The following is a 26,040-nucleotide window of genomic DNA, read 5'->3' as shown; positions in this document are numbered from 1 at the left end:
GTTGTGGAGATGGTGTAAACGTTGTTGAGATGGTGTAAATGTTGTGGAGATGGTGTAAACATAGTGGAGACTGTAAATGTTGTGGAGATGGTGTAAACATAGTGGAGACTGTAAATGTTGTGGAGACGGTGTAAACGTTGTGGAGACGGTGTAAACATTGTGGAGATGGTGTAAACGTTGTGGAGACGGTGTAAACGTTGTGGAGACTGTGTAAATGTTGTGGAGACGGTGTAAACGTTGTGGAGACGGTGTAAATGTTGTGGAGATGGTGTAAACGTTGTGGAGACTGTGTAAATGTTGTGGAGACGGTGTAAACGTTGTGGAGACGGTGTAAACATTGTGGAGATGGTGTAAACGTTGTGGAGACGGTGTAAACATAGTGGAGATGGTGTAAATGTTGTGGAGATGGTGTAAATGTTGTGGAGACTGTGTAAATGTTGTGGAGACGGTGTAAATGTTGTGGAGACTGTGTAAATGTTGTTGAGACTGTGTAAATGTTGTGGAGACTGTGTAAACGTTGTGGAGACGGTGTAAATGTTGTGGAGATGGTGTAAATGTTGTGGAGACGGTGTAAACGTTGTGGAGATGGTGTAAATGTTGTGGAGACGGTGTAAACGTTGTGGAGACGGTGTAAACATTGTGGAGATGGTGTAAACGTTGTGGAGACTGTGTAAATGTTGTGGAGATGGTGTAAACGTTGTGGAGATGGTGTAAACGTTGTGGAGATGGTGTAAACGTTGTGGAGACGGTGTAAACGTTGTGGAGATGGTGTAAACATTGTGGAGACGGTGTAAATGTTGTGGAGATGGTGTAAACATTGTGGAGACGGTGCAAACGTTGTAAGACTCTCTTTCTTGACTTTGCAGGAAGCTCAAGAAATGGTTCTGCTGAAATTCAGACCCGAACACCCTCCTCCTCTGGCCAGGCCGTCGATGGAGCAGCTTTCCTATCTAATCAAGACCAACCTGCACTACCCCGAATCCTACAGTCACCCCTTTCCACAGAGGAGGTACGTTTACCAACATCCCCAATCTACATGACCTTTAACTGAACCCCTGTTCTAAAGTCTGTCCTTTCCACAGGGCTGGTACGTTTACCTACATCCCCAATCTACTGCAAAAACACCTTTGCACACCCTCTGCCTCTACAGCCTTTCCTGATTTATTTGACCTTTGACCTAGCCCAGTTTCCCATCTCTATAGAAGAGGCATGTCTAACAACCCCCTTACATTTACACAACCTTTAGACTCACATTCTACAATCTCCCCATTTCCAGGATAATTAGCATAATTATTTGTAATTATTTATTATAACAGAACCGAACCGAACCGAACAGAACCGCGGGCTCTTTAAAGAAGATTCAGTCCCGTGAATGACTCGCATTTCTCTGCCCCCCCGCACCACACCCCTCCCCTCTTCTGCGGAAAAAACCCAATATTTCACAGGCAGTATTTCATTAAAAAATATGGGAAGCTTGTGACTTTACGGGCCGTTTTCGGCGCGGGCCCTGTGCCGTTGGGTAGCGCGGCGGGCGACGGGAGCGCCGGCCGTCCGGAAGGTGAGGAACGCCGGCGGTGAATAACGGCGTGTGACATGGCCGCTCCGCATGGCCGGAGCCCGATAAATCCTCACCGAGCCCGTCTGGTGTAGGAGAGCATGTGAAGCAAGGCCTACCCCGAGCAATGCCTAAGAAAATGTATTTTAACTTCGCCCACCCCCCCTCCCACCTCCTCCTTGGGCAGCCCCCCCCCCCCCCGCCAAAATACAAAAAGATGAGGATGCGACTTGAACGGATTCGTTGCACCTGTGTTCCAAGCCGACGATCAAAACGACGTCGAAAACGTCCGTTAGGAACAGGTGCCCTGTCAGCCGCGGGCTGATTAATATTCCTTGGCTGCGGTGATCGCGCCCTCAGTTTAGCCGCTAATTAGGAGGCGCTTCGCTGAATCATAGATGACTGACGCCTGTCGCCTTCTGCGTACGTCGGTCTGTCAATCGGCAGTTGGTTTTTAAAATCAAATTCATTTTATTTTATTTAAATTTTTTTTACATTGTATCGTTCGGTATACGTGTTCACCCAATGTAAATTTGACTGCACAGACGTGAGCCTGGTGTTTCTTGCATAACGTTTTTTTTTTGTTTTGTTTTGTTCATTTCGGCAACTGCAGAATCAATGGTGCCGTGTAAGAAAAACCAGCGCATTTAATTATGCAAGATCCTCCTGCTTGAATGCGCAGAGGATCTTGAGTTGACTGGGTGCTCATGGGAGCACGGGCACACAGGCACTACAAACTGAAAGGAAGTAAATTGGGGTTTCATTTTTTTTTTTTTTTAAATCAACATAACTATCATACAGTTGTAACGCTATATTTACGCTGGTAGGGGTGGGGGTTGGGGGTTGTGCTGTGGGTGTGGGGGTCGGGGGTTTTGGTGGGGGGGTTGGGGGTGGGGTGTGGAACCCTGAACATGTGAACCCCATCCCAGGTTCATGTTTTTACCCTTCACCTTTCTCGGAAGGGGAGAGACCCGTCTCAGTATCATCTCTCTCTCTCTCTCTCTCTCTCTCTTTTCTTGATTCCCCTAATCTCATTTGTTTCCCTTCTTTTTCTTTTTCTTTCCCCCTGGGCAGTCTGTGCATGGTGCCCGTCACCCTCAGGCTCTCCAACTGCTCCCTGGCGCAGGTTGATGTCATCATAGACTTGAGACACAAAGCCACCAGGTGAGGAGCTCGGTTGCTGGGGCGACGGGCCGTCGAAGCTCTGTGTGAAGTTCGTTTTGTGCCAAGGTGTTGGATCGTGGCAGAAGCACCGATGTTGAAGCACTTCAGTGTGACGTTTTCATGAGCTACGTTACATTTCATGTTTAATTGCTGCAGTGTGTTGATAAAGGAATTTAAGGTTCAGTGTTTGCATATCTTTACAAGGTCAGTGGTTTATATTTATTTGATAATTAAAGTTAAAAAAAAAAATTTTTAAAAGCCTTTTTTTTTTTTACCGTAGCCCTTCACTTGCAGATTTTTCGTTACAAATGCTGGAAATGGCCGTCGTGCACTTTTCTCATTTGCGCTACATCACATTGCAGGCATTTAGCAGGCAGTCTTGTTCAGGAGCGACTTGCACAACCTGTGCATTTTTTTATACAGCATCCCTTTAATACAGCCAGGTATTTAACTGCAGCGATGCAGATTAAGTACCTCACTCAGGGGCGCATGGCAAACTTCAGGCCCCAAGCCGGGTCACCCACCCCCTGCACTGCACTGCACTGCCTGCTATTTGCCTGACTGGTTGAATGAAGTATTTTAATGTCGCTTTTTATAGGTGTGAATACAGTCAGCAAAGGCCTATTACAACTTTTTTTTTCAGTTGGGAATCCCTAATGAGGATCTGGTTGTCTAGCAACTGCTGTGAATGTGAAGCATCAAAATTCCCTTTTAAACCAGTGCTTATTCGAACCCAGTTCAGTTTCCCTTCTTTAAGGATTTTCCTCGATAAAATGTATCGGTCTGTGAAATTAAGATTAAAATTAAGGTTTTCATTTAACGTTTGGCTCGTAACAAAAAAAAAATTGACCAGAAAAAAAAAAAAAAAAAAGCTAAAGAATTTTTTTTTGTACAGAGAAAAGTCACCTCCATTACAGTCACAGCGTGACACGGTCCTGAAGCTCTCTCTCTCTCTCTCCGTCTCGCCCCCCGCAGCCCCGAGTCTCTGGAGGTCCACGGCTCGTTCACCTGGCTGGGGCAGACGCAGTACAAGCTGCGGCTGCGTGCGCAGGAGATCCAGCGGCTGCAGCTGAAGGCCTGCTTCATCCACGCGGGCGTGTACAACCTGGGCACGCCCCGCGTCTTCGCCAAGCTCTCCGACCAGGGCTCCATGTGCGAGACCAGCCAGCAGAACTCTATGCCGGCTCTCATCATCATCAACAGCGTCTGAACTAACTTTAGAGAAAGAAAGAAAGAGAAAAAAATCGACTACAATAACTGAATTACCCAATTACTGGAATCGTCAATTTTTTTGTTTAGTTTTTTTTTTTTGTACTTCTTAAGAAAAAAAAGAAAAAGAGAGAGTGGGGGGGGTGGGGTGGGGGGGAAAAAGAAAACCTGCATCAAACATGCTTGTGAACATTGCTACCGCAAGATCTTAAATAAACCCTAGCTGCAGTTTTATGTCTCCACAGAGAAGAGAAAAAAAAGCATTATGGACTTTTAAGTGTGAAATTATTTTTTTCTTTTTTTTTTTTTCTTTGCATATTTATCTTTCATCCCAATTTGTAACTTCTTTTTAATACTTGGGAAGTGGAGGGGGGAGTGGGCTGAGAAGGTGCAGCTTTACCCCCGAGTGTGGGTCACAGGTCTTCCACAGAACTTTTTTTTTTGTGGTGGTGGAATCGTTTTCCGATGCAAGTGTCTGAAAGCTAACGAAAGATCTTTAGCTGGCCTCCGCGAAAGCAAGCTCGAGACGTGTCGTCTGTGGGGTAAACTGGAAAATCGGCAGAGAACTCTGTTCCTTCGAAAGCGGTGCCTCTCTCTGTTTTCGCAAACTTTGGTTTCTTCGGTCGCTGCCCTATTTTTACCCATCAGGATACCTGTAACTGGACCTGCGTGACGCCTGACTTTTTTTTCTTTTCTTTTTTAAAAAAAAAAAAAAGATGGTTCCAACCCGTAGGTGAAAATATCTCATTTCGTCAGCACGTAAGGCTGTGTGAACCCCACCCGCACTAGCACTATTTTAATTTCCTACACACGAATCATTCCCCTTACTGTAACTCTACTGTTTGATTAAGCTGTTATTTAAGTGTATCTACATGACTGCTTTTCAGAAAATGTATTATATTTATAACAAATTTACTGTAAATAGAATAAAACATAACCAATAATTGGAGTGAAATTATTATTATCATTATTATTATTATTATTTTTTTTTAAGTTGTTAGTTGTTCTGTGAAAACGGTACCACCCTGAGCATCGCTATGGCGATGCCAGTCATGGGATGTTCATCTTGGGAAGCTCAGTTCTGTGCTTTGAAATATTTTCTGCCAAAACAAATTCAGTACAGATCTCTCCCTGGGGCCAATACTGTCTCACTGGTTGAAAGAAGTCTTTTAATGTACCTTTTTATAGGTGTGAATACAGTCAGCAATGGCCTCTTAGAACTGTTGCTTTTTTCAGTTGGGAATCCCTAATGAGGATCTGGTTGTCTAGCAACTGCTGTGAATGTAGTCATCAAAATTCCATTTTAAACCGGTGCTTATTCGAACCCAGTTCAGTTTCCCTTTTTAAGGGGTTTCCTCGATAAATGTATCAGTCCAATATATGTTTGATTTATTTTTGTTTAAAGTTTGGGTCTTAACAAAAAAATGGGCCAAAAAAAAAAACTGCGAAAGAATCTTTTACAGAGAAAAATCACCTCCATTAGAGTAACTTTAGTGGCAATGAGAACGTCCTCCATCTACACTGATCAATGGCCAGCGAGGCGTACTGATGGAAGCAACTTGTGGGGTACTGGACTTGCTTTGCCTCTTGAATAAAAAAATAATAAAGGAAACATAAATCTTAATCCGAGCCAAAAGGAAGCCAAATTTTGACCTAGGCCTATTTCATGGAATTTTACGGCTGTTGTCTGGTGAGAGAGAGGAGAACAGACAGAGGCTTGGACGTAGAACTGGGCTTATGCCGACCAGGGACTAATGCAGGCTCTAGTGTTTATCCACAGTAAAGTTTATTATGAGACTGGTGTGACAATTCATTGGCGTCTGATGTGGAAGGAGGGCAAAAACCAATAGAATACAGTGACCTGTGGTTCCTGAGGTTCTGGGTGATTAATTGTCATTTGACAGGTAATGGTCCTAGTGGTTGACTGTGGTCATGTGACAGCTGATGATCCTATTGGCTGACTGTAGTCATGTGGTGGCTGATGTTCCCAGTCATTGAGTGTCGTCATGTGGTAGCTCATGATCCCAGTGGTTGACTGTAGTCATGTGACAGGTGACGATCGTATTGGTCGACTGTAGGAATGCGGTGGCTAACGTTCCAAGTGGATACATGGCACAGACTGTGGCTTTAACCCGAGAAGGCCAATGGAAATGGGTTCTTAAACTGAATGTAAGTGTTGCGATTGTCTGTAAGTGTGACCGCTGTACTTGCTGAGGCAAATCGTTCCAAGATTTTAATTCTTGGCGCCTGTAAGTTCTGCCACCATGTCCTGTAGGGGGCGCTGTTTAATTATGTGCTCTGTGAGCTCTCATTGAGCTCAATGAGAATGTGAGCCCAAAGATAACGGGCAAATATGGGTAATGTTTGGTCTTTGTGTGTGTGTGGGTGTGCGTGCGTGTGTGGGTGCGTGTGTGTGTGAAACCAGCAGGAGAGGACCGGTTTGGATTAGGAATTAAATTGAAGAATTGGAAAAAATCTATTGCCTTCTTCTGAAACCATCTTTAAAACTGAACGTGACAGAACTACCACTCAGGAATTATTTCTTTCTAGGCTTTGAGGCAATTATTTTTAGAGTTTTATTTTGTGAAGAAAAAGCATGCTCCTTTCTCAAGTGGAATTTTACATTTAATACAGCATCGCTGTTTCTCTTCTGAGTGCCCGAGGGTTATAAGAACCATCGTAAAATGGAGGTCACTGTAAATGGACGTTTTCTAGGTTTTTTCCTCTTGCCTGTGATTAACAAGCCACTTACCCGAGTTCCATTTTCCATCAAAGGAAATGTGGCGTTTCTCAGGTTTGTAATATCGAATCTACCAAAGCCTGTAGCTGTTTTAAAAAATATATATACTGTTAAGGATAAGCTTGGTCTGCGGTATTACTGCATAGTTTTGATTTACCTGCCCTGTTGGGGTCATGTGGTTTCCGCTTCAAATAACTGCTGCATGCGCGAGACACTACTCCTTTGAATTACCGACTGAGCGCAGGATTCTGGCAAGTCAAGGAATCTTTTCGAGATTATTTCCCTCCATTGTCGTACAAGTTCCTTCGCAATGAAATTAACATTAAATCTGGCTATCTTTATGCGTCTTAAGTAGGCGTTGTGTTCCTGAGGAAAATAGTACGTAGTCTACTTAAAATCCCGTCAACTATTGTAGATATGTATGTGTGTCGTATCGACTATCAAGGACTTGTTTTTTTTAATAATAAAAAAAATTCTTCCCCTCCAAACGGACGGCGATCGTGCATGTCGCCTATGCCCAAAACGTCATTCCCAGGTGTTATTTCGTTCAATCTGCTTGCGCATTTTACGAAGTTTTTTCGCAATTAAATCAGCGTACACAGTTCGGTAAACTGAACAGTGGGCTGTAGCTATATTAATTTTTGTCACCCAGCATGCTTCAAGATGTATAACTGCGCTTCGTTACAATTAAGCCGTGTAGCATGTATAGTGTGTAGGATGTATCACACGCGATTACGAATCGTTAGCTCAGTTAACAATTACTTTTTCAACAGGAGCCAACATCACATTCATGCTTTTTGAGTATTTATTTAAGAATGGCTGGGGGGGAGGGGGGTGGGGTATGCATAGAAGCGTAAAATGATCTGGTGATGTTATTGTGATGAAAAAAAATCGCCGGTACACTGTGCGAGTACAGAAGTGAAACGGTGCACAAATAGCAGTAATTTTAATAATTATTTTAAGAATAGGAATAAGAAGGAAGGACAGATGAAAATTAGGGCACATGTACCTCAAAATTGTGCAGTTCCTGTTTTAACACATATGATACCTACTGGCGACCAGCGTGTCAAACACCGATATGCAAATTGAATACTGCCTCTCTTCAGCCACTCGTCTAGTTTTATGGACGTCCCGAGAAGTCGTTTCTATGGCATTGCGCGAGGAACGAAGGACTTTGATGCACCCTTCTCCTATTTGTTGTTTTACGCATTCAGTTTGTTTTCAAAGCCGGGCATTCAGGATTGGCTAGCAATGGGTTAGTACGTTTCTTACAAGCCCTTGTATTGTGAAAATATGTCATGTCAACGCAAGGCATTGTTCCAAATGAAGTTCTATCGCGCGCGGGTCACGTCTCCGTTGGATGAATTCTTTGCGATTTCTGGGATTTGTACAGTGTGAAATACGACACCAAGGTAAGAGAGATTTAAATAAATTATTTATTTGCGCCTCTTAAGACTATACGGTACTGTTTTCCACTAAAGTAATTTAAGGTTTAATGCAATTTGAATGCAGGTTCATCCCATTAACATCAAATACCCCAAGTTTGCGATTGCAAATTGTTGTTCCAAAGTTTCCATGCCGTCGCAGCCAGCAAGGCAACGTTCAATTTTGGACGGATAGTTGTTAACCTACGCTCAAGCGAAGTAAAATTACCGAAGGATGCTGGCTGTGACTTTGATCCCTTCTTCTGACTTTGTCATTCTTCACACAGTTGTGATTCGACCATTGAATGTTTGTTATACGGATGTGAATAATTCCATTGTAAATTGCAAAATAATGCATTCACTTTAAATGTGTTTTCTGCTACAATATATTCATTATGTGTTGATCCACGACTCAATCCATTTAAAAAAGACTAGTTTTATGTATAAAAGTAGTTTTATGTATATTGTAAGATAATGTTCCACAGAACGTTCTGTACGGTGCTGTCTATACACCAATTTTTACAAAAGTAACCAAATAACTCAATACGTTCCCTAAAATGTTAGATTACACAAGTAGCTAGGGTAATAAACGTTTCGGACGGGCGTGTACTGGGTTTCAACATGATGAGACTAGCCTTAGTCGTATTTCTGTATCGTTAAAAAAAACAGGCTGGTTCTCTTTGTTTAACTCGTCACGCGCACGCTTTGGGCCACAGGTTGAGCGTCTGTTAACTTGCACAAATTGATTATGCTCTCCCTCATCAGTATTCATTCAGTGATGTGTGGTGTAGTGCGCGCGCTCAGGTGCATTCCACACCATTCCCTGTGCTACGTTCACCCTATCGGAATTGTAATGTCAAAAAGAAAAAAAAGAGAGATAGATCCCACTTATCTCAGAACGACAACCGTTTTTCAGGTGAATTAATGAGCTTCGCGGTCTGTCCATACTTTTTGATTTCTGGGCCTCCAGCAATCGGTGAGTGCATGTATATGGAGGTCCCACTTGTGAACTGTAGCCTATACATAATGTATTCTCTGCCCGTGAAAGATGGGGGGGATTTATCTGCAGTGTGGACTGAGTATGACAGGAAATGTCTGGCGCGGGAGAGAAATCCCAGCTCTGCACTGCTGCAGGGTCCAACTGTCACATGGAGAACGCGCACTCCGACCAACTTCCAGTAAAAAAAAAAAAGACGTTCGGCTTCGTTGCATTTCATTGCGTTAAATTAGCAGACGCGCGTGTGCGGAGCGGTCTAAAATGTAAGAGAGCGTAAGAGCATCCACCTGAGGTATGTGGGCAACACCTGGCGCCCACCTGAGGTATGTGCGCAACACCTGGCTAAGAGCATCCCCCAATCCAGCAGCAAGTGTATATGCAAAAGCACTAATTGCAAATTAACTGTCCTGAACCAGAAACCTTGTGCGGCGGTTACTGCTTTCAAATGTTCTCCACAGCAACCTTGAATTTACACAGCGCATGCTCTGCCTGCCCTTAGTGGTCCAGCGCTTTCTGGTTTTTTGGAAGGAGACTTAAGCCGGGCACCCACCGCACGCGTCGCGTATGCGTCGCGTAAACAGCAGGGCGAAGCAGCACGGCGCGACGCGTAGGGTGTCTCCACTGGTTCCGTTTGTGTCGCGCAAAGGCTTGCGTAAAAGCTATATATTCCTAGTAGCTCTCGCAGTCTGCAGTGGGCTTTTACATCGTGTATTTCACGTTTGTTCACGACTGTTGATTATGGGTTAAGTGAATACTTTGGTGAGAGACCTTTTTCAGTTTGTTAATTTGGTAATATTTCGTTAACTCGTAAATAGCCTACGTGAGAAAGTAAACGCTTTCAAGAAGTACCATAAACTTAAATCGCAACGTAGCCTGCATAACAATCAATCTCAAACTGTATTAATTTATTTGCTTGGTTAACAAGCGTGCCAATTTCATGAAGAATATGTAATGATCATAATAATAATAAATAATCCGTAATCAACCATTGGGAATTCCCGTGTTGTCTTGCCATTCACGTCAAAACATTTATAGGATCAGATTTAGTAAAATCAGCTAATCATGAAAAAGTCAGTAACAGTTTTAATCTTGAAGGGATATGAACACCACAACGCCATGAACACCGGAAGCTTTGAAGTACAAGTGCAATAAAGGCTTGCTTACAACTTAAAATAGGTGCATTTTCATCGGCAAGACCACTAAATAATCTGATTTTTTTAAAGCTCTGTGGATTATCTGATTTTTATTAACAAGCCCTTTTTGAAAGCACGGCGAACGAAGACATCGGAGAAGTCAAATAGGCTGAGCAATGGTTGGTTAAAAACTATCTTCCAATACTCGAGCTAACAAACCGCTGCTCGGTGCATTCCCTTTTACGTCACTCAATAGCCTACGTCTTTCTGTGGTGTATTTTCAAATTTACCCCACCCCCTCCGCAAAATAAGACAGCGAAACTAAGTTTGCCTTTCCCCCAGGTTCCAGTTATTTATTTATTTTTACAAAACGAAAAGGCTTGTATTTTTTTAGCTGCTTAAAAAATATCTGGGAGGTAACTAGGGACACACCCCCAGTAATATAAGAATGAAATATAAATCAGAGCATGTATACCTAGCATTTTAGAGCATATTTCTGTGTATAAACAGGCCAACGTGACGCGCGACAAGCCGAAAAAATAGAACAGAAGCGAAAAACTACGCTTCAGTTCGCTTGTGTCGCGCGAGCTTCGCAGCCGGTACGCGACGCGTTCGCATCTGGTGGAGACGACGTCGCCCGCTGCCGTTGTAATAACAGTACTTCAACTACGCTTCAGTTACGCGCGTAATACGCGCGTAGTGCGCTCGCGGCCGATACGCGTGCGGTGGGTGCCCGGCTTTACGGGTAGATGCTGCGTTCTGATCTCACAGTTGGCTCCCCTCCCGTTAATACCTCAGGAAGGGTAGAATACTGCAGCCCAAGCAAAAACTCTAAATTGGAACGTGGAACCCTTTAAGTACTGGACTCCACAATAGTATCGGAAACAGCTGCCCAGTCATCCGCCTGCCAACGTAGTTTTTGGCGGAAGTTATTCTTGATGTTCAAAGGACGTTGCATTACCATGTTAGGTCAGGATTTTATTCATTTAATCTTTTTTTTTTTTTCAAAAAGATTCTCTCCGCTTTCTCGCACGAATTGTGGGAAAGCAGGTGAAGTCTTAGCAGTGGCACGTTGCGATTCAAGTTTTAGGGAATTATATTTACAACAGTCGGCCTGATTTATGGTGACTTTTAATCAGAACAGCTGAGGTGGAGCATCTCACCTTTGGGCTTATGGACAGTGCCCCACTGTGGATACAGTGTCCATCAGGCGCTGGGATCTGGACTCTGCCTCACGTACCACGTGTTCCTTTAGCTCCCCCTACTGGTACAACAAGTATTTCTACAGTTATTTGTAAATGGTTGGTGAACAACTGTTTTTTTTTTTTTTTTTTTTTTTTTTTTTTTTTGGTCAGTATTTCAGATGAACTGATGTGTGTGCATGTATGTATCACAAAATTTTCCAAAAGTGATTTAACATGACAAAAGAACGATAAAAATATAAATCTACTTATTTAATACTACAAACAGTGAAGCAGCATTTTTCTACAAATAGTCTTGTTTTGTCTAGAACGTTTAATTTGAAATAGTACATAGAATAGTTTTCATTTTAATTGAAAATGTACAGTCATATTTACTCACTCATTCTAATTATCTCCACATAAAGCAATTCTAATTAAGTAATTTTGCATTGTATTGACTGGAGTTGTAAGCATATATTTCTGGAATTTCACAAAAGCTTCAAAAACCTGTGTTATGTTTCGGTTATGCTTTGGAGTGAGCGACGCTTTGACGTTTTTGTAGAAGAAGAATCATAAGAATCTGGACTGACATTTCCATGGCAACATCATTTATCAGTATGTTCAGAGTTTCTGGGACGGCTGGCGGCTGTCTTGACAGGAGTGTGGGAAAATATCTTAAGAAAAGTAGTGTGAGAAATGTTTCTCGAAAGAAAACCTGAGATCCCTAAGGGCAGCAGCAGCTAGTGGTCTTGATGGATTTTGGGATCTGGCTGTAACACCGTGGAGTTAATTCCTTCCTTCTGCTTTTGCGAAGGAGTCCCAGTATTTTTGTTGTGGCAAAATGCATTCAAATGTGTGGTCAAATAATAACATGGATCTCTCATGAACAAAATACAACAAGGATGTTCCAGTGGGATAAGGATCCAAAACATGGATGTAAGGGCAATATGAAGTAAACACACACACACACATGCAAAGGATGCTCTTGATGTATGAAAAAATGTCAAGGGTACTGTATATTTATGCTGTCAGAGATTCAAGTTGATTAACTTAGCATTGACATGTGTTTTTTTTTTTTTTAAAAACATGGTTTATGAATTTTGATATGAATTAGAATTTTAATCATCTTCTCAGGCTGGTTCCTTCCCATTGGACAGAGACATAGGCAGTAAATGGGATAACTCTGCTTTCCTTCATCCCCCCATGCCTCCCCTTACACCTATGGGAGGGTCTCACTCCTACAACTAAAAGGATATATAATTTCTCTGGTTCATTTGCCTTCCATTCTCTTTAATGTTTTAAATCAATCAGCAAAGCCTTTTTTCCAAGTGCCATTAATTCCAAGGATGAAGTCCAGTATTCAAATGGCCTCTCCCACCTTTCTTCATTCTACAAAGCTCACTGCGCACCGTAAGCTCTCACTGTGTAAGTGAATGTCAAGGATTCCGCATTCATCCGGGCTATTGTGAGATTTCAATGGCGCGACATCAGGGATGCATCGCTTGTCCATACGAGGTCCTGTTGTCGTCGTCCAGTTATTGTCCAGCTTCTGTTGGAATGGTTTTGGATCCCAGTCCAAGTAACCGATTCATTTTAACATTTACTTTCCGTGACTCATTGGCACTGGTGATGCCGCAAGCTAGTTAGGGGCCACTTTAGTTTTAGTTATTTCCTTGGGCAGAGGTGGGTAATCCGGCTTCAAAGAGTGAAAAGACTGACCATGTATTTGCTCCACCACCATGCACTAAACCAGCTGATTCTAATTAGCATAACTTCTTTCAGGTGGTTTAGTGCATGTTGGTGGAGCAAATACATGGTCAGTCTTTTTACTCTTTGAAGCCGGGTTACCCACCTCTGTCCGTGGGGCTTTCAAAAACTTTTGTCTCAGCTAATTAGTGGCTTCAGGAGCGTTTGCCTGAAGGTTGAGGTGGTGGGGGGAAGGTGGGGGGGGGGGGGGGGACGCCCGTGTGGGTATGTGTGTTGTGTTAGTGTGTGTGTATGCATGTGTGTGTGCATGGTGACTGCTTAACTACCGCCCTGTGCACACCAGCAAGTTCACCCCAGAGTTAAAACAGGCTTATTGCCTTGCCCACCTCCACCACCACCACCGCCTCCTCTTTCCCCAGACTGTGAAAGTGAAAGATCCGTGCAGATTTAATCCAGCTCCTGAAAGTTTATCGCTACAGTGGTTTTTCTCCGAGGAGAATGTGTGGCGGTATCCACACTGGGATAATGCGCTAACGTTCCAACCGCCCTTAGGCAAGCGCTCGCTTTATTCGGTTCGCGGTAGCCTAGGGGGCTGTTAGGGGCTGCGCCGTTTGCGTTTCCCATCCGAGAGCGGGCTCGAGAGCGACGTTAGCCTCGCTAACCGACATCTAACCTTAGCGCGCTCAAGCACTTTTGCGACGCGCGAAGAACCTTTAACGGTGCATTTGTCCATTATTCAAACGAAAGCAGTAATTACAGAGTCATTCGTGGGAGTGCTTTCCACTTTGTGTTTTCCCTATAGAAATGCACGGTACGTAATGCTTGGGTTTTCACTGGTGGCTGCGAGAGCAGTGCTGTCATTTGTGTAAAAAAACAACAACAACAACTACAACAAAAAAAAACACCAAAACAAACAGTTATTGCTGTATTGTGCTGAGCCTGTGGCTCTATGAGTGTGACTCATAAATTTAGAACCTCTGTGGATTATCCTAACAAATAAAAATGTCTGCACTGATCTGTTGTACTCAAGGCAGAGAATACTTAAACTGTCGTATCCAGTTTTATTTTGTATTGACATAGCAACTCGAGTGCTTTATGTGGAAATTCAGCTCACGCACCACCAGTATTGAGCGTCTACCTGGGTAATGTACGGCAGGAATTTATTGTGCCCCAGAACCCTGACCATACAGCATCTGAGATGGAGGAGGGGAGAGGTTGCTCGTCCAGTCTGACGGGAGGTGGTGTGGTGGCCAGACTGAGAGAGACAGGCTGGGAAATTTCCCAGAACACCCTGCTCCTTGTGGTGAGCCGTGGGGACCGTTAAATGACCCTGGCGAATCAGAAACATTAAACCACCTCAGCCAATCAGACAGGCTTTCTCTTCCACAACACACTGTCTCTGTCAAGGTGCTGGCACATGATCAATCCTTTCTTTGGCTCAGAGGGAAGGCTGTCCCATACGGGACCTTCTAGAAGAAATTTCAATAGTCTCCCATCCAACCAATCACCATCGCTTAACCGTGCATAGCTTCGGTCATAATGTTGGGCAAAGTTTTCGGTTATTATACCTTCTGTGCCAAATTTTTTCAAATTTAACTGCATGCACACTGGTATATCTGAACAGATAACGACACCAAGTGTGGCAATCACTGCGCTGGTACTATATCAGTCTGAAAATATACATTCCGATGTGCACACACTTTGATAACAGTGTAGTTGTTGTTGAAACTGCTGGAAAGTGTACAATAACCCTGTACCCTGTGGGGTGTTAAACGGGGGGGGGGGGGGGGTTAGGAGTAAAATGAGTCGATAAACAGTCCCGCACAGACCTCTACTGCAAGGATCAAAAGGCACAGCCTCTTTTCTCCATTGTGTGTTTATATATCTGGGTGATTGTACCTTTGTGTAGTTCTCTCTCTTGTGCACGTTTCAGAATGGCTACTTTTATGAACCCTGCTAGGTGCGTACCTCAGACGGATCACTACCAATAAACTCGGCAATGATTTCTCCAATAACGCAGAGCACTTCACGCATTCTTCTCCCGCTGGCTGGCAATTCGCCCTTTGAGGGAAGAGAGCACGCACAAAGGAGACGGAACGGCGGTTTGTTCATTCTCTCCAGTGTTTTGTTGACTGCCAGCCCACTCGTTGCGTTCACGCCGCAAATATTTTTTCCTCTTAACTGCGCCGCGAGACGTAAAAAAAAACAAAAACGTTGAGCGCGTGACCGTCTTCCGTTGCGAAGCGCTGGATGACCGGCCTTTATGACACTGGGGAGCGGCAGCTGACCACGGCGAAAGCTTACCGACCCGTATGGGCCATAGACCTTCCCATGGCAGCCTGAAAAGGGCACACGTGTGGCGTAGTGACAGAGGGCTGCGTGGCTGTGTACGCGATTACATACAAACAACTGGAAATATCTTACCGTTTTGCAACAAAAAAAAAAGAAGAAAAGATGCTGTTTTGCACGTTTAAGTTTTGGTCACGCGGCTTTGACTTTCGTTGGGTTTGCGAGTGAAATAAAATGTAATGTCCTGCATAAAAACATGTCCTTTTGTGCTCTGAGCTCTTTTGCCACCCCCCCCCCCCACCCCCCCCCCCCAGTTGTTCAGTCTGGGACATGACCGCCAGGTGTGCAGGTATAGTTTCATCCAGGATATAAACTCCAAGTGCTGGTCTGTCTGGGATATGACCTCTTTTCTGTCGCACTGTATACATCCATGTAGTTATTATATAGCAATGAAGCATTAATAACTGCATTTTACTTGCCTGCATTAAAAGTTTGTATTGCAATTTAGGCCAACATGAAAACACTTGCAAATGTAATTAAGGAGAGTAGATTTACCAGGCAGTGAAACTCTCCTGCGTTTGCTTTGACACTACCTGCCTATACATACTGTCAGCCAGGAGAATGCTGTGTGTGTGTGTGTGTGTGTGTGTGTGTGTGCCCGCGCGTGCACGTGCGCTTGTGTGTGTGTGTGAGCGTGTATATGTGAGTGTGTGTGCGCTTATGTGTGTGAGTATGTGTGTGCGCTTGTGTGTGTGTGTGTGTGTGTGTGTTCAGCTCCTCTCTCTCTCTCACTTTCTCTCAAATTTCAAAAATGCTTAATTGGCTTGATGAATACAGCCACTCGTGTTGCCAAACCAGAAGTGAGATAATAAAACCATGTTCAATCTGTGTAACTATGCACTCTCTCTCTCTCTCTCTCTCTCACACACACACACACACACACACAGACTGCTCTCCTACCATTTGTCTGCAGCAAAAACGTGACGGCACATCTATCTGTGTGTAAGTGGTATGACCTTGAATAGCCAGATGAGATTTTCTGTTTTTCCTTAGATTGTGCATAAACTTCCTGATTACAGCTCCAAGGCATATGAATTTACTGCCCTCTACTGTGCATCTTGGCTCTTGTGCATAAATATATGATCTTTGATTAGGCATCCTCATGAGGTATCTGTTGGGTTGATAATATTTCTTTCTCAGATCTGTAACTGAGAAGTAAGCAAATAGGAAATCTAAATATGTAAAATATAAGAAAATGCCTATTTTTTACGTCTATATAAGTTTTTTGCAACTGCTGTATTGGAATTGTTGCTGTTGTTATTATTATATTTGTAATATTATTTTTCTGTCATTTCAGATGGGGAGGTTAGCTGACAACACTACATTTCATTCGAATATACCAGAGGCTGCAGATATTGTTGTTGCAATTGTATATAGTATATTTGGTAAGTGAACTTACTAGAAAATGCACTATTATTTGTTTGTATTTTGGACTGACTGCTTAGTGCCCTTGACTGATAATAATTAATTGTTTAGGTTTTTGATGAATGACTCTGATTGTGATTCTGAAAGTATTTACCCAAGACACATATAGTATGGTTAAGTAGGGGCTATACAAAACCCAAAAAATCACCTAGATACCATACCAATCAATACTGTCTGTTTACTGCCGTCCAGCTCTTACCCATGTCATGAAGTTTATTACTAGCAGAAATTATGTCTACTCATGTATCCACTGGAATGCTGGAATGAGTAAAGCCAAACTCTACATATCATAAGTAGTAAGGAACAGCTGATGTGTCAAAACGTTGAATGTGAACTGAGAATTGCAGTTGGCTCTCTGGTAACATGTATATTTGATCTGTGTTTTTTTTTTTTTTTTGGCTATGCCATAGCAATAGCCAAAATAACTTTTTCTGTTGGGGGACAGACGCAGTTATGAAGAATAATATTAAGTAACAGTATTAAGGGAAATATGATCGAGTATTTTAAATTGAATGAAGTATTCAGGTTTTCCTCAAAGTATGAAAAAATATACCCATTTCTGCGTCATTTTTAGCCGGTCGGTTTAGCATGTATTTTGCGATGATATCAATACCCTGAGACTGCGGGGAATGCAGGAAGAAAAAAAAAACATCTTTGGATAACAGCAGTATTCCCAGACGAGTTTTGTCGTGTGAATTACTGCGAGATTGCCCCCACAAGCTGTCCCCTGACACTGACTGCGCACGAACGCTGTGAAATTGAGACACCGCATATTGCAGGCTATTTTTGGACCTCGCGTGCCGGTCTCTGTTTGGGCTCTGACATTCTGTGGATTTTTGCAAAGCTTCTGTCGAGCCGGTAATATGACGGGGGCACGCGTCTGAAAGGTGCCAGAGATTAGCCAGGCTAACCGTCAAAGCCTTTGATCCCGTAAGTCTTTCCTGCAAATGCACGTTACGAACACAATTTGTCAACAGTTTTTTTTCCCGGATTTAAAAGGAGCCCATATATTCAGTTAACAGCGATGTGCTGAGGTGTTGTTCACACTTTACACAAACAGGTTTTTTGTTTTTTTTGTTTTGTTTTTGCAAACACATGATGACATAGTCCTAAGTACACTGTCACTAGTTAGACCAAATGAGGGAGATGTTCTATTAATGCAGTAGACCTGAATTAATACATATTATACGTACGGACCTGCGCATGCAAACGAATTATTACTGAATAATTTATGAATGCTATCGAAAGCATTCAGGCTCCCGCTGGCTTAGTTCACCTTGCAGGGCGTCCTTGGTTCTGATTACATAGGCCCTTGTTGGGGCCTTGTCAAGCTCCGGACCCTTGTGAACGGAACATTCTGGAACTGGGCCCGAAGGCACGTCTTGGAATGGAGATGAAGCCTTGGTGTCGTACATCTAGCGAATCTTACGTCAGAAGCCAGGTGACTTCTTTTTTTTTGTTGCCCTCACACAGCTGGGGAGAGAAGAATAAGACTGGGGCAGGCATGAAGATGAGGTAGCCATTTCAAGGGCTTCTACTCTGAAAATGGTTGCCAACTTCCATAGAAATTAGCTGGATATTCAATGTGGTACATTTGCCATCTACTCAGTATAAATAACATCATCATCAACCTGATGCTCAAGGTACAGCAACGTCAAATACCTGGATCCAGCTGCAGGTGCGTCGAGGAGAGGTTTTAGGACAACTGATCTACCGAACCGTTAGTGATCTATTAGTGCGTGATCATTAATCTGCGACGTTTGGGAACCAAACTGCTGGAGACGACTCATTCTATGTTGGGGTCACTTTGCAGCTGAACGGATGCACTAATTCGGTGTGGTTTTGCGCAGCGCTTGTTGCTGTGGTTTAGTCACGTGACCTCTCACCCGTTCTGCTGCAGGGGTCTGCTCGCTGTGCGGAAACAGCGTGCTGCTGTACGTCTCCTACAAGAAGAAGCACCTTCTGAAACCCGCCGAGTTCTTCATCATCAACCTGGCCATCAGCGACCTGGGCATGACCCTGTCCCTGTATCCTCTGGCAATAATGTCCAGCATATACCACAGGTAACTCCGGCCCGCCCCGCCCGGCTCACAGGTCACGTCAGAGCAGCGTTTTTCGCTCCACCAATCCCGTTCCTGGAAATCTGCTGTCGTGTAGGCTTTCATTTTAAACAAAAATAATTTTGTACCCTTGATTCTGCTAATTAGCAGCTCAGTGAGATCGCCTGCCGTTGAAGGAGTTGTGCTTTGTTAGGGTTGGAGTGAAAACCTACAGGACGGTATCATCTCCAGGAACAGAAAACCACACTGCACTGGAGCAGTAGAGGAATTTCCGTGTGTGGGTTTTATTTATTTTATCTATTTATTTTATTTTACAGGATTTTATCGCTTTCAGACTGTTTCAAGTATAAAGAGAAGTTGACCGTTGGACACGTTTTGGCGATTATTCAGCCGGGGAAAATATGAGTGACCACACCCACATGCTTGAATTTTGCGTGTTATGGTTTTTCTAGTGTCTTTGTGTCTCTCAGTAAACCAACCATGATGCTCTTTGTTTTGTAGGTGGCTGTACGGAAAAACCATGTGCTTGATCTATGCTTTCTGCGGAGTGCTGTTTGGGATTTGTAGTCTGACGACTCTGACTGTACTGAGCACTGTATGCTGTCTGAAAGTCTGTTATCCTTTGTATGGTAAGCGCTCTAAGAATTGTTCTTTACAGTTGTCTTGCACAGCATGTTACAAAGTATTATATTTACCGCTAAATCTGATCTGTAGAAAATGTGTAGACTGGGCAAGTGTGTATGGAAAGAAACAACATATTTACAAGCAATCGAGGGCAACCTCCCATTGAACCAGAAAGTGCTTACATGGAGGTTGCTTTAATGAGGTTAAAATGGAAATGATTGAGTGGTCACAGGAGGACAGGCAGAATTAGATCTCCCAGTAATCAAAATAAGATCTTTATGGAAAAATCGGATGTGACAAGAGATCAATAGAGCACAGAAAATTATTTGAATCCGAAACAAACTACGTATTTGACCCAGGTCTGTTCAGCAAAGACACCTGCAAGAGTTTAACAGCTGATTCTTGTCTTGACTTGTTTAGTTTGCAGGCATTTAGCGGATGCTCTTATCCAGAGCGACTTACATTGTATCCAATTATACAGCTGGATATATACTGGAGCAATGCAGGTTAAGTACCTTGCTCAAGGGTACAACGGCAGTGTCCTCCCGGGGAATCGAACCTGCGACCTTCAGGTTACAAGACCAACTCCTTCGCCGTTATGCTACACTGCCGCCATTATACTACACAATTGTCTCCCGGCAACCGTTCGCTAGCAGCCCAGCTTAGCGGCAGACCACCTGCTATCAACCAGCTATGTGGCCACTGTTGCATGGACGCATGCGCATGCGTGCGCGGTCGCAGCTATCGCGGATTCGCGCCTGTTTTAATTTCGTACGCGTTTTTTTTTTCTTATAAATAGGGAACCGGTTCAACCCAGACCACGGCCGGCTGATGATCGCCTGCACCTGGGCGTACGCGCTGGTGTTCGCCTGCTCGCCGCTGGCCCACTGGGGCGAGTACGGCCCCGAGCCGTACGGCACGGCCTGCTGCATCGACTGGACGTCCGCCAACACGCAGGCGGCCGCCCGCTCCTACACCGCGGTGCTCTTCCTCTTCTGCTACGTCCTGCCCTGCGGCGTCATCCTGTCCTCCTACGCCCAGATCCTGGTCACCGTGCGCGGGTCCCGCAGGGCCGTGGAGCGCCACGTCTCCGCCCAGACGCACACGAGCGGCGTCCAGACCATCATCGTCAAGGTGAGCCGCCCAGCCAGCTGCAGCGGGGCTGCCCAGCCCTGCCAATTACACTACATTACACTATATTAACTGAGTTAAACTGTGCAGTGAGTTCAGAGAACCTGGCCGGGAATTGGACCAGGACACTGGGGGGGAAACCCTTCACCCTTTGTAATGAGCTCTCCTGAATCTCTCTGGACCGCCCTTTAACGGCTATTCCCAAAGATCGATCCTGAGATGATATCCGGTTGCCCCCCCCTGTAGATTCCCATCTCTCAGAAAAAGAACAGGAAGAAGGTCTGTGTGCTGAAACAGCTGGCAGGTTTACAGCCTTTGAGGGCTGTTAACCCCCCCCCCGAAAATGAAGACCTTGATTGCTAGGGCGTGGTTGCGTTAGGGTTCTGCCTTTGAGGTGTGGGGAGGAGACTGCACAGAAGGAACGCGGTCCACCTTCCAGAATCCTAATGAGTAAGGAGACCACGGCAGACATCCTGCTTTGGACAGGACGCACATGTACAGTGGCTGACCCTAGAGGAATGAACTGTAAAGCTATGGGGGACGTTGGGGAGTGTGATGGATATACATCTCAGCGTGATGATTGGTGTGAAAATATAAGAGTGTGAATGTTGACGCCGTATGTCCCACTAGCTACCGGATTAAATCCCTCCTTCTCTCTACACAGTTTGTATTTAGAAAAAAAAATGACTCCATTTACACAGACACTAATGTTCCAGTGTCAACCTGAATATTCAAGTATTCTGACTGTGACATAATTTATGGTGGAACATTAAATGTATTTCTTGGCAGACATAAACATCTTATCTAGAATACTGTGCAGGTATATATTCTCTCATTGCATGACATTGCACACTGTGGAAGTAGCACTGCTGAAGGGTAGCATTTGAACAATACCTCGTATCAGCGATCCTTTCCTCATTGAGATAATGCTGTGCCCGGGAGAAACGTGATCGGTTAGGTCTTATTGGAAATAAGTGAGAGGTTGCACAGATCGATTCTGCAAATAATGTGATTAACTCCCATGGTAGGAAACACAGACGCCGAGGCATAACTTCATCATTCTCCCCCTGGGGGCTGTTCTTCCCCGAGGGGGGGGGGAGGGTGGGCGGGGGGGGGGGGGGGGGTAGTGTGGAACGGACCCTAATAGCACTCTTGCTGATGAAGGCCTAGATCCAGATCGGGGTGTCAGCCCGACCACTGGCACAGGCCTCCGTGATTATTAATCCAATTTGGGCGATGCCCTGCTGGGAACAATCAACTTTCTGTACAGCGTGCTGAGTGCAGCACACTTCAGCTCAACACCATTCCGTCATTCGCCCCCCTCCGCCCCTGCCCCCCCCCCCCCCTCGCCTGGAGGGTCGTTCGACGGGGCAGCCTGCACTCACTAACAGTATCTTGGCGGGCTCGCGGTGTTGATTGTCGCGGCTGGGTGCTTTTCTAAAAGCATGTTCCCCTCGAGTCCCTGAGTGTACGTACGGGCCTGTCTTTGATTGATGAAGGCCTCAGTTCTGCGTATCCGGTGTAAAAGAAGAGGAGAGGGGGGTGAAAGAGATGTCGGTTTGAGACACTCTGCTCTACGTCCGCCTAGCCCCCGAAAAAGGACTACCCCACCCTTTGCATGCTGATTATGCGATGAAATGGTGTGCAAAGTAACATTTTGAATGTAAACAGTCCTGATGTTTGGAATATAGTTTATTTTATCATAATTTTTTGAATTTTTTTTTTACAATATTTGGTAAAAGTGCCGACAAAAAACCTTACCAGAGACAAGCTTGGTTCTTGGAATGGTTGGCAAGATGACACTAGATACTCTAGAACACTCTAGAACGCTCTAATCAGACACATTGTGATCTCACGCCTTGAGAGGCTAAAGGCGATAGCGTTGTTGGTAATCACGCGCTCGCGCTCTCTCTCTCTCTCTCTGCTTCCTTCCTGCGCTCTTCAAGCTCAGCGTGGCCGTGTGCATCGGCTTCTTCGCGGCGTGGAGCCCGTACGCGCTGGTGTCCATGTGGGCCTCCTTCGGCCGCATCGAGAGCATTCCGCCGCTGGCCTTCGCCGTGCCCGCCGTCTTCGCCAAGTCCTCCACCCTCTACAACCCCATCGTCTACCTGCTGCTCAAGCCCAACTTCAGGCACACGGTGCGCAGGGACGTCGGGACCCTGCGGGAGGCGTGTTTGGGCCGCTGCCTGCGCCTCGGCGGGCTGCGGACGCGGGGCCACAGGACCCCCGCGGAGGCGGGCCCCGGGCCCCTGAAGAGGAGGAGCGGGTCCAGCTCGGCGTCGGCGCCCCCGGGGCCCCGGTGCTCCAGCTGCGCCGGCGAGAGGTGCGGCGACGCCTTCCAGTGTTTCAGGAACTACCCCGGAGGCTGCCGGCTGGACGTGAACGCCGTGCAGCTCTCCCTCCCGGAAGGCGCCTCCGCCGGGCCGGGACGGCACCCGAAAGCCCGCCGTCCCGTCGAGAAGAAGGCCGTGAGGGTCGTCGTCCGCGGGAAGAAGAGCTCCGAGATCGACGGCCCGGAGATAGCCCTGGAGACGGTGCCGACGCGTGCAAAAAACTGAATGTCCCTGATGTTAACGTGTTATGTGCTTTATCTCTTTTTAAATTATTAACTTTACAACAAAACGAACAAACAAAAAAACGTTTACCTCAGTACTTCAAATGTGAATTAACCCTGGGTATGTTATTGCAGTCTGGGCTAGTGTTGATCAGTGCCATCGAAAGAATGGATATGTGCGGTTTACACTCAGGACAAGTCAGACAACGCACGTGTCTCTCTTAAAAAATAAAATAAAGGTTTGTACAGCAGGTGATCAGTGATCAATGGTGAGAGATAACTGATCTCACTGAATTATTCTTTCAAGCATACATGCAGTTATTGCAAAGGAAATCAAATGTACCTTGAATGTTTTTATTCGCACATATATTTAAGTTCAACTACACATTGAACTATTTAATTCAGGTGTATCTGTCACCGTACTGTTATTAAGATTGAAGACCCTGCTGATTAAAAAAATAAATAATAAAAATGCTGTTGATAACATGCTTGACAGACAAGTACGGCACATACTACAGCGGTGAACCAATCAGGATTAGATGCCCACAGTGAGCTAGATTTGTTTCCTGTTGGTTTTGTTTCTCTTTATCTCATCAGCAGGCCTTCAGCTAAACCAGAGGCTACTGCACTGGGTGACAAAATAATTCTTAGGAAACTATTACATGTTAAGGGAGTTTTACATTTTAAATGTTACGTGCTTCCTTCATTCAGCTTTTAAAAGATTTGTTTTAATGCCCAAGGCTATGAGCTCATTACAAAACTGATTTATTTAAATGTATTTACTATTTATTTATTTTTTGCATTTTTGGCTTAATAACCTTCTTTAATTTCAGTTCGGGTGAATTCCTCAGTCCAGGGTTAAAAGTCTCCTCTCACTTCCTCTCAGGTTTTCAAAGTTGTGGGTTTACATGAGAAGATCATCTTGTTGTTACTTTTCCCTTGAAAATGTCCTTAAAACATTAAATGTACATAATAGTATATGTTTAAACTTTTTTTTTTTTTTTTTAAGGCTGTGCAATAGTTGAAATGTTAATTTAAAAATATCTATTTTTTATGTTTTCATGTGCATAGCTTCTCCCGTAGAGGAACCACGCGCAGTATTTCAGATCCGTTGGCTTTCTGGTGAAGGTGCTGCCTACAACCTAATGTGAAGATATTGTGTTATTTCTTTTTTTCCCCCCCTCCATTTACTAGGCCTCGATGTTGATAAGATGACGTGCAAATGAGGAGAAACAGGAAGCTATTAAGCTTCGCGATGCGCACGGCCACTTTCGTACGGGCTCCTCTGTTCCCCCGAGTGGCTTTTAATGCTCGTCATGGTAGGACCTGGCTATTGGAAAGCAGTGAGAGCAAACCAGAGGCACAGACTCGCTCTGAATATCAAACATTTGCCTTCTTTTTTTTTCTTACGTTTTCATCAGAGGAAATCGCTTTAAACGAACCTCTTTCATGTTTACGTTAGCGCTGGTTCAAGCGCGCGCGTGTGTGTGTATACGTGCATTGCAAAAGAATTGTCTTTATCATGTCACATGTTATGCTGCAGTATGCTGCCGTGGTATCTTTACAAGCAGGGCACTACAGGGATTAGCGAAAAAATAATGTAATTACAACTGTTTTATGATTCATTCCAGAAACATCCTTTTTTGTAGAAGTCAATGGTTGGCAGTACACATTCGGTGCATTGAAGTTAACGGTTCACAGTAAGTGTGAATAATTTAGTTCACAGTAAATCAAGGTGCTCAGGGCGAATTAACCTTTACCGAGTAATTCGGGATAAGCTCCTTGCTCAAGGTTACACCGGCGTTGTCCCACACAGATCAAATCTTTCGGCTCCTTACCCATTTTTCAAAATGAGTCCATGCCGTTGCCCCGGAGACCGGCATCACATTTAATCTCACAGAAGGACAAATAGCAACCAAAGAAAAGACAAAAACCGGGGTGTTTTCAAAGTCGTAAAAACCACTGCTGCGAACATATACTGTATTATGCAAAACAAAACAAACAAAAAAACTCTCGGGAAGACTTTTCTTAGTATTGAATTCCTTTAAGCTGAATTGCATGGTTAGAGTCAGTTTTAGTGGAATAAATTAGGTATGGCTAGACATCACTACATGAGCCTGCAGGATAGGAGTAGCTCATCGGATTCATCATCATCATCATCATCATCATCATCATCATTGTATTTTCATGGGCCTTCTCTTACAAATTATCATACAGGGAAGCCTGTTTGTCATTTTGCCTAATTTATACGTAATATTCATCTCCATCATGTGGAGCTACATCTCAATCTCCGATCCACTCCAAGCTTTGGAGCCATGTTTGATGGCATAGCACCAACATAGCATCATGTCAGAACGCATGCAGTACATATGCGGATCCATTTTAAAATGGACAGCTGAGAACAGTGTATTATTTACCATATCATTGATGACAAACTGATATAAACAGGCATGAAATTTGGAAAACAAATAAAGCAAATGTGAAATTAAACATTCCCCCCCCTCTTGCATTGCAATGTTTTTTTTACAAAGAGTGAGTCCAGAAGTTCTGTTATTTAAAGAATGAAATGTGTGAAGTGAAGCCTCCAAACACAAAAGGAAATTTAGTCTTGCGTGAGCCCCAATGCGACTCAGCTGGTTTCAAAGGCACATCCCAGCAACATGTGACCGGTGAGCTCATTTACTTTTTCAGACAATGTCACCCCGTCCAATGTCATCGGAGTATAAGGTGTTTGAGCCCTTTTTAAAAAAAAATCTGCTGGATATTTTCCAGAACATACAGACGTGT

The 26,040-nt window shown here is 44.3% G+C and overlaps 2 protein-coding genes across 9 annotated transcripts in view; both read left to right on the top strand.

Moving 5' to 3' along the window:
- The window catches only part of trappc8 (trafficking protein particle complex subunit 8), a 34,112-nt gene extending 30,171 nt beyond the window's left edge, over positions 1-3,941 (top strand). For all 5 annotated transcript variants that reach the window (XM_064333831.1, XM_064333830.1, XM_064333829.1 and 2 more), the window contains 3 exons: positions 867-1,009; positions 2,630-2,719; positions 3,695-3,941. In XM_064333831.1, the coding sequence (XP_064189901.1) occupies positions 867-1,009; positions 2,630-2,719; positions 3,695-3,929 (468 nt within the window). In that variant the 3' untranslated portion in view covers positions 3,930-3,941. The remainder of the gene's footprint in view (positions 1-866; positions 1,010-2,629; positions 2,720-3,694) is intronic.
- A 1,062-nt stretch (positions 3,942-5,003) lies between these two features.
- On the top strand, positions 5,004-25,748 carry opn7a (opsin 7, group member a). 4 transcript variants are annotated; one of them, XM_064333833.1, is made up of 6 exons: positions 5,004-6,722; positions 16,757-16,844; positions 18,785-18,947; positions 19,446-19,573; positions 20,368-20,702; positions 22,651-25,748. In XM_064333833.1, exons 2-6 carry the CDS (start codon positions 16,757-16,759, stop codon positions 23,476-23,478), a joined length of 1,542 nt encoding a protein of 513 aa, XP_064189903.1. In that variant the 5' UTR covers positions 5,004-6,722; the 3' UTR covers positions 23,479-25,748. The 4 variants fall into 4 exon arrangements, with proteins under 4 accessions (XP_064189903.1, XP_064189902.1, XP_064189905.1 ...); XM_064333832.1 differs by lacking the exon at positions 5,004-6,722 and adding an exon at positions 7,547-8,080; XM_064333835.1 differs by lacking the exon at positions 5,004-6,722 and adding an exon at positions 7,547-8,080 and having other exon boundaries at positions 22,646-23,387.
- Positions 25,749-26,040: the final 292 nt, after the last annotated feature.

This window comes from Anguilla rostrata, chromosome 4, assembly GCF_018555375.3.
Source record: "Anguilla rostrata isolate EN2019 chromosome 4, ASM1855537v3, whole genome shotgun sequence".
NCBI lineage: Eukaryota > Metazoa > Chordata > Actinopteri > Anguilliformes > Anguillidae > Anguilla > Anguilla rostrata.
Note: the sequence above shows the minus strand (reverse complement) of the source record. Positions and strands in the feature narration are given on the sequence as shown.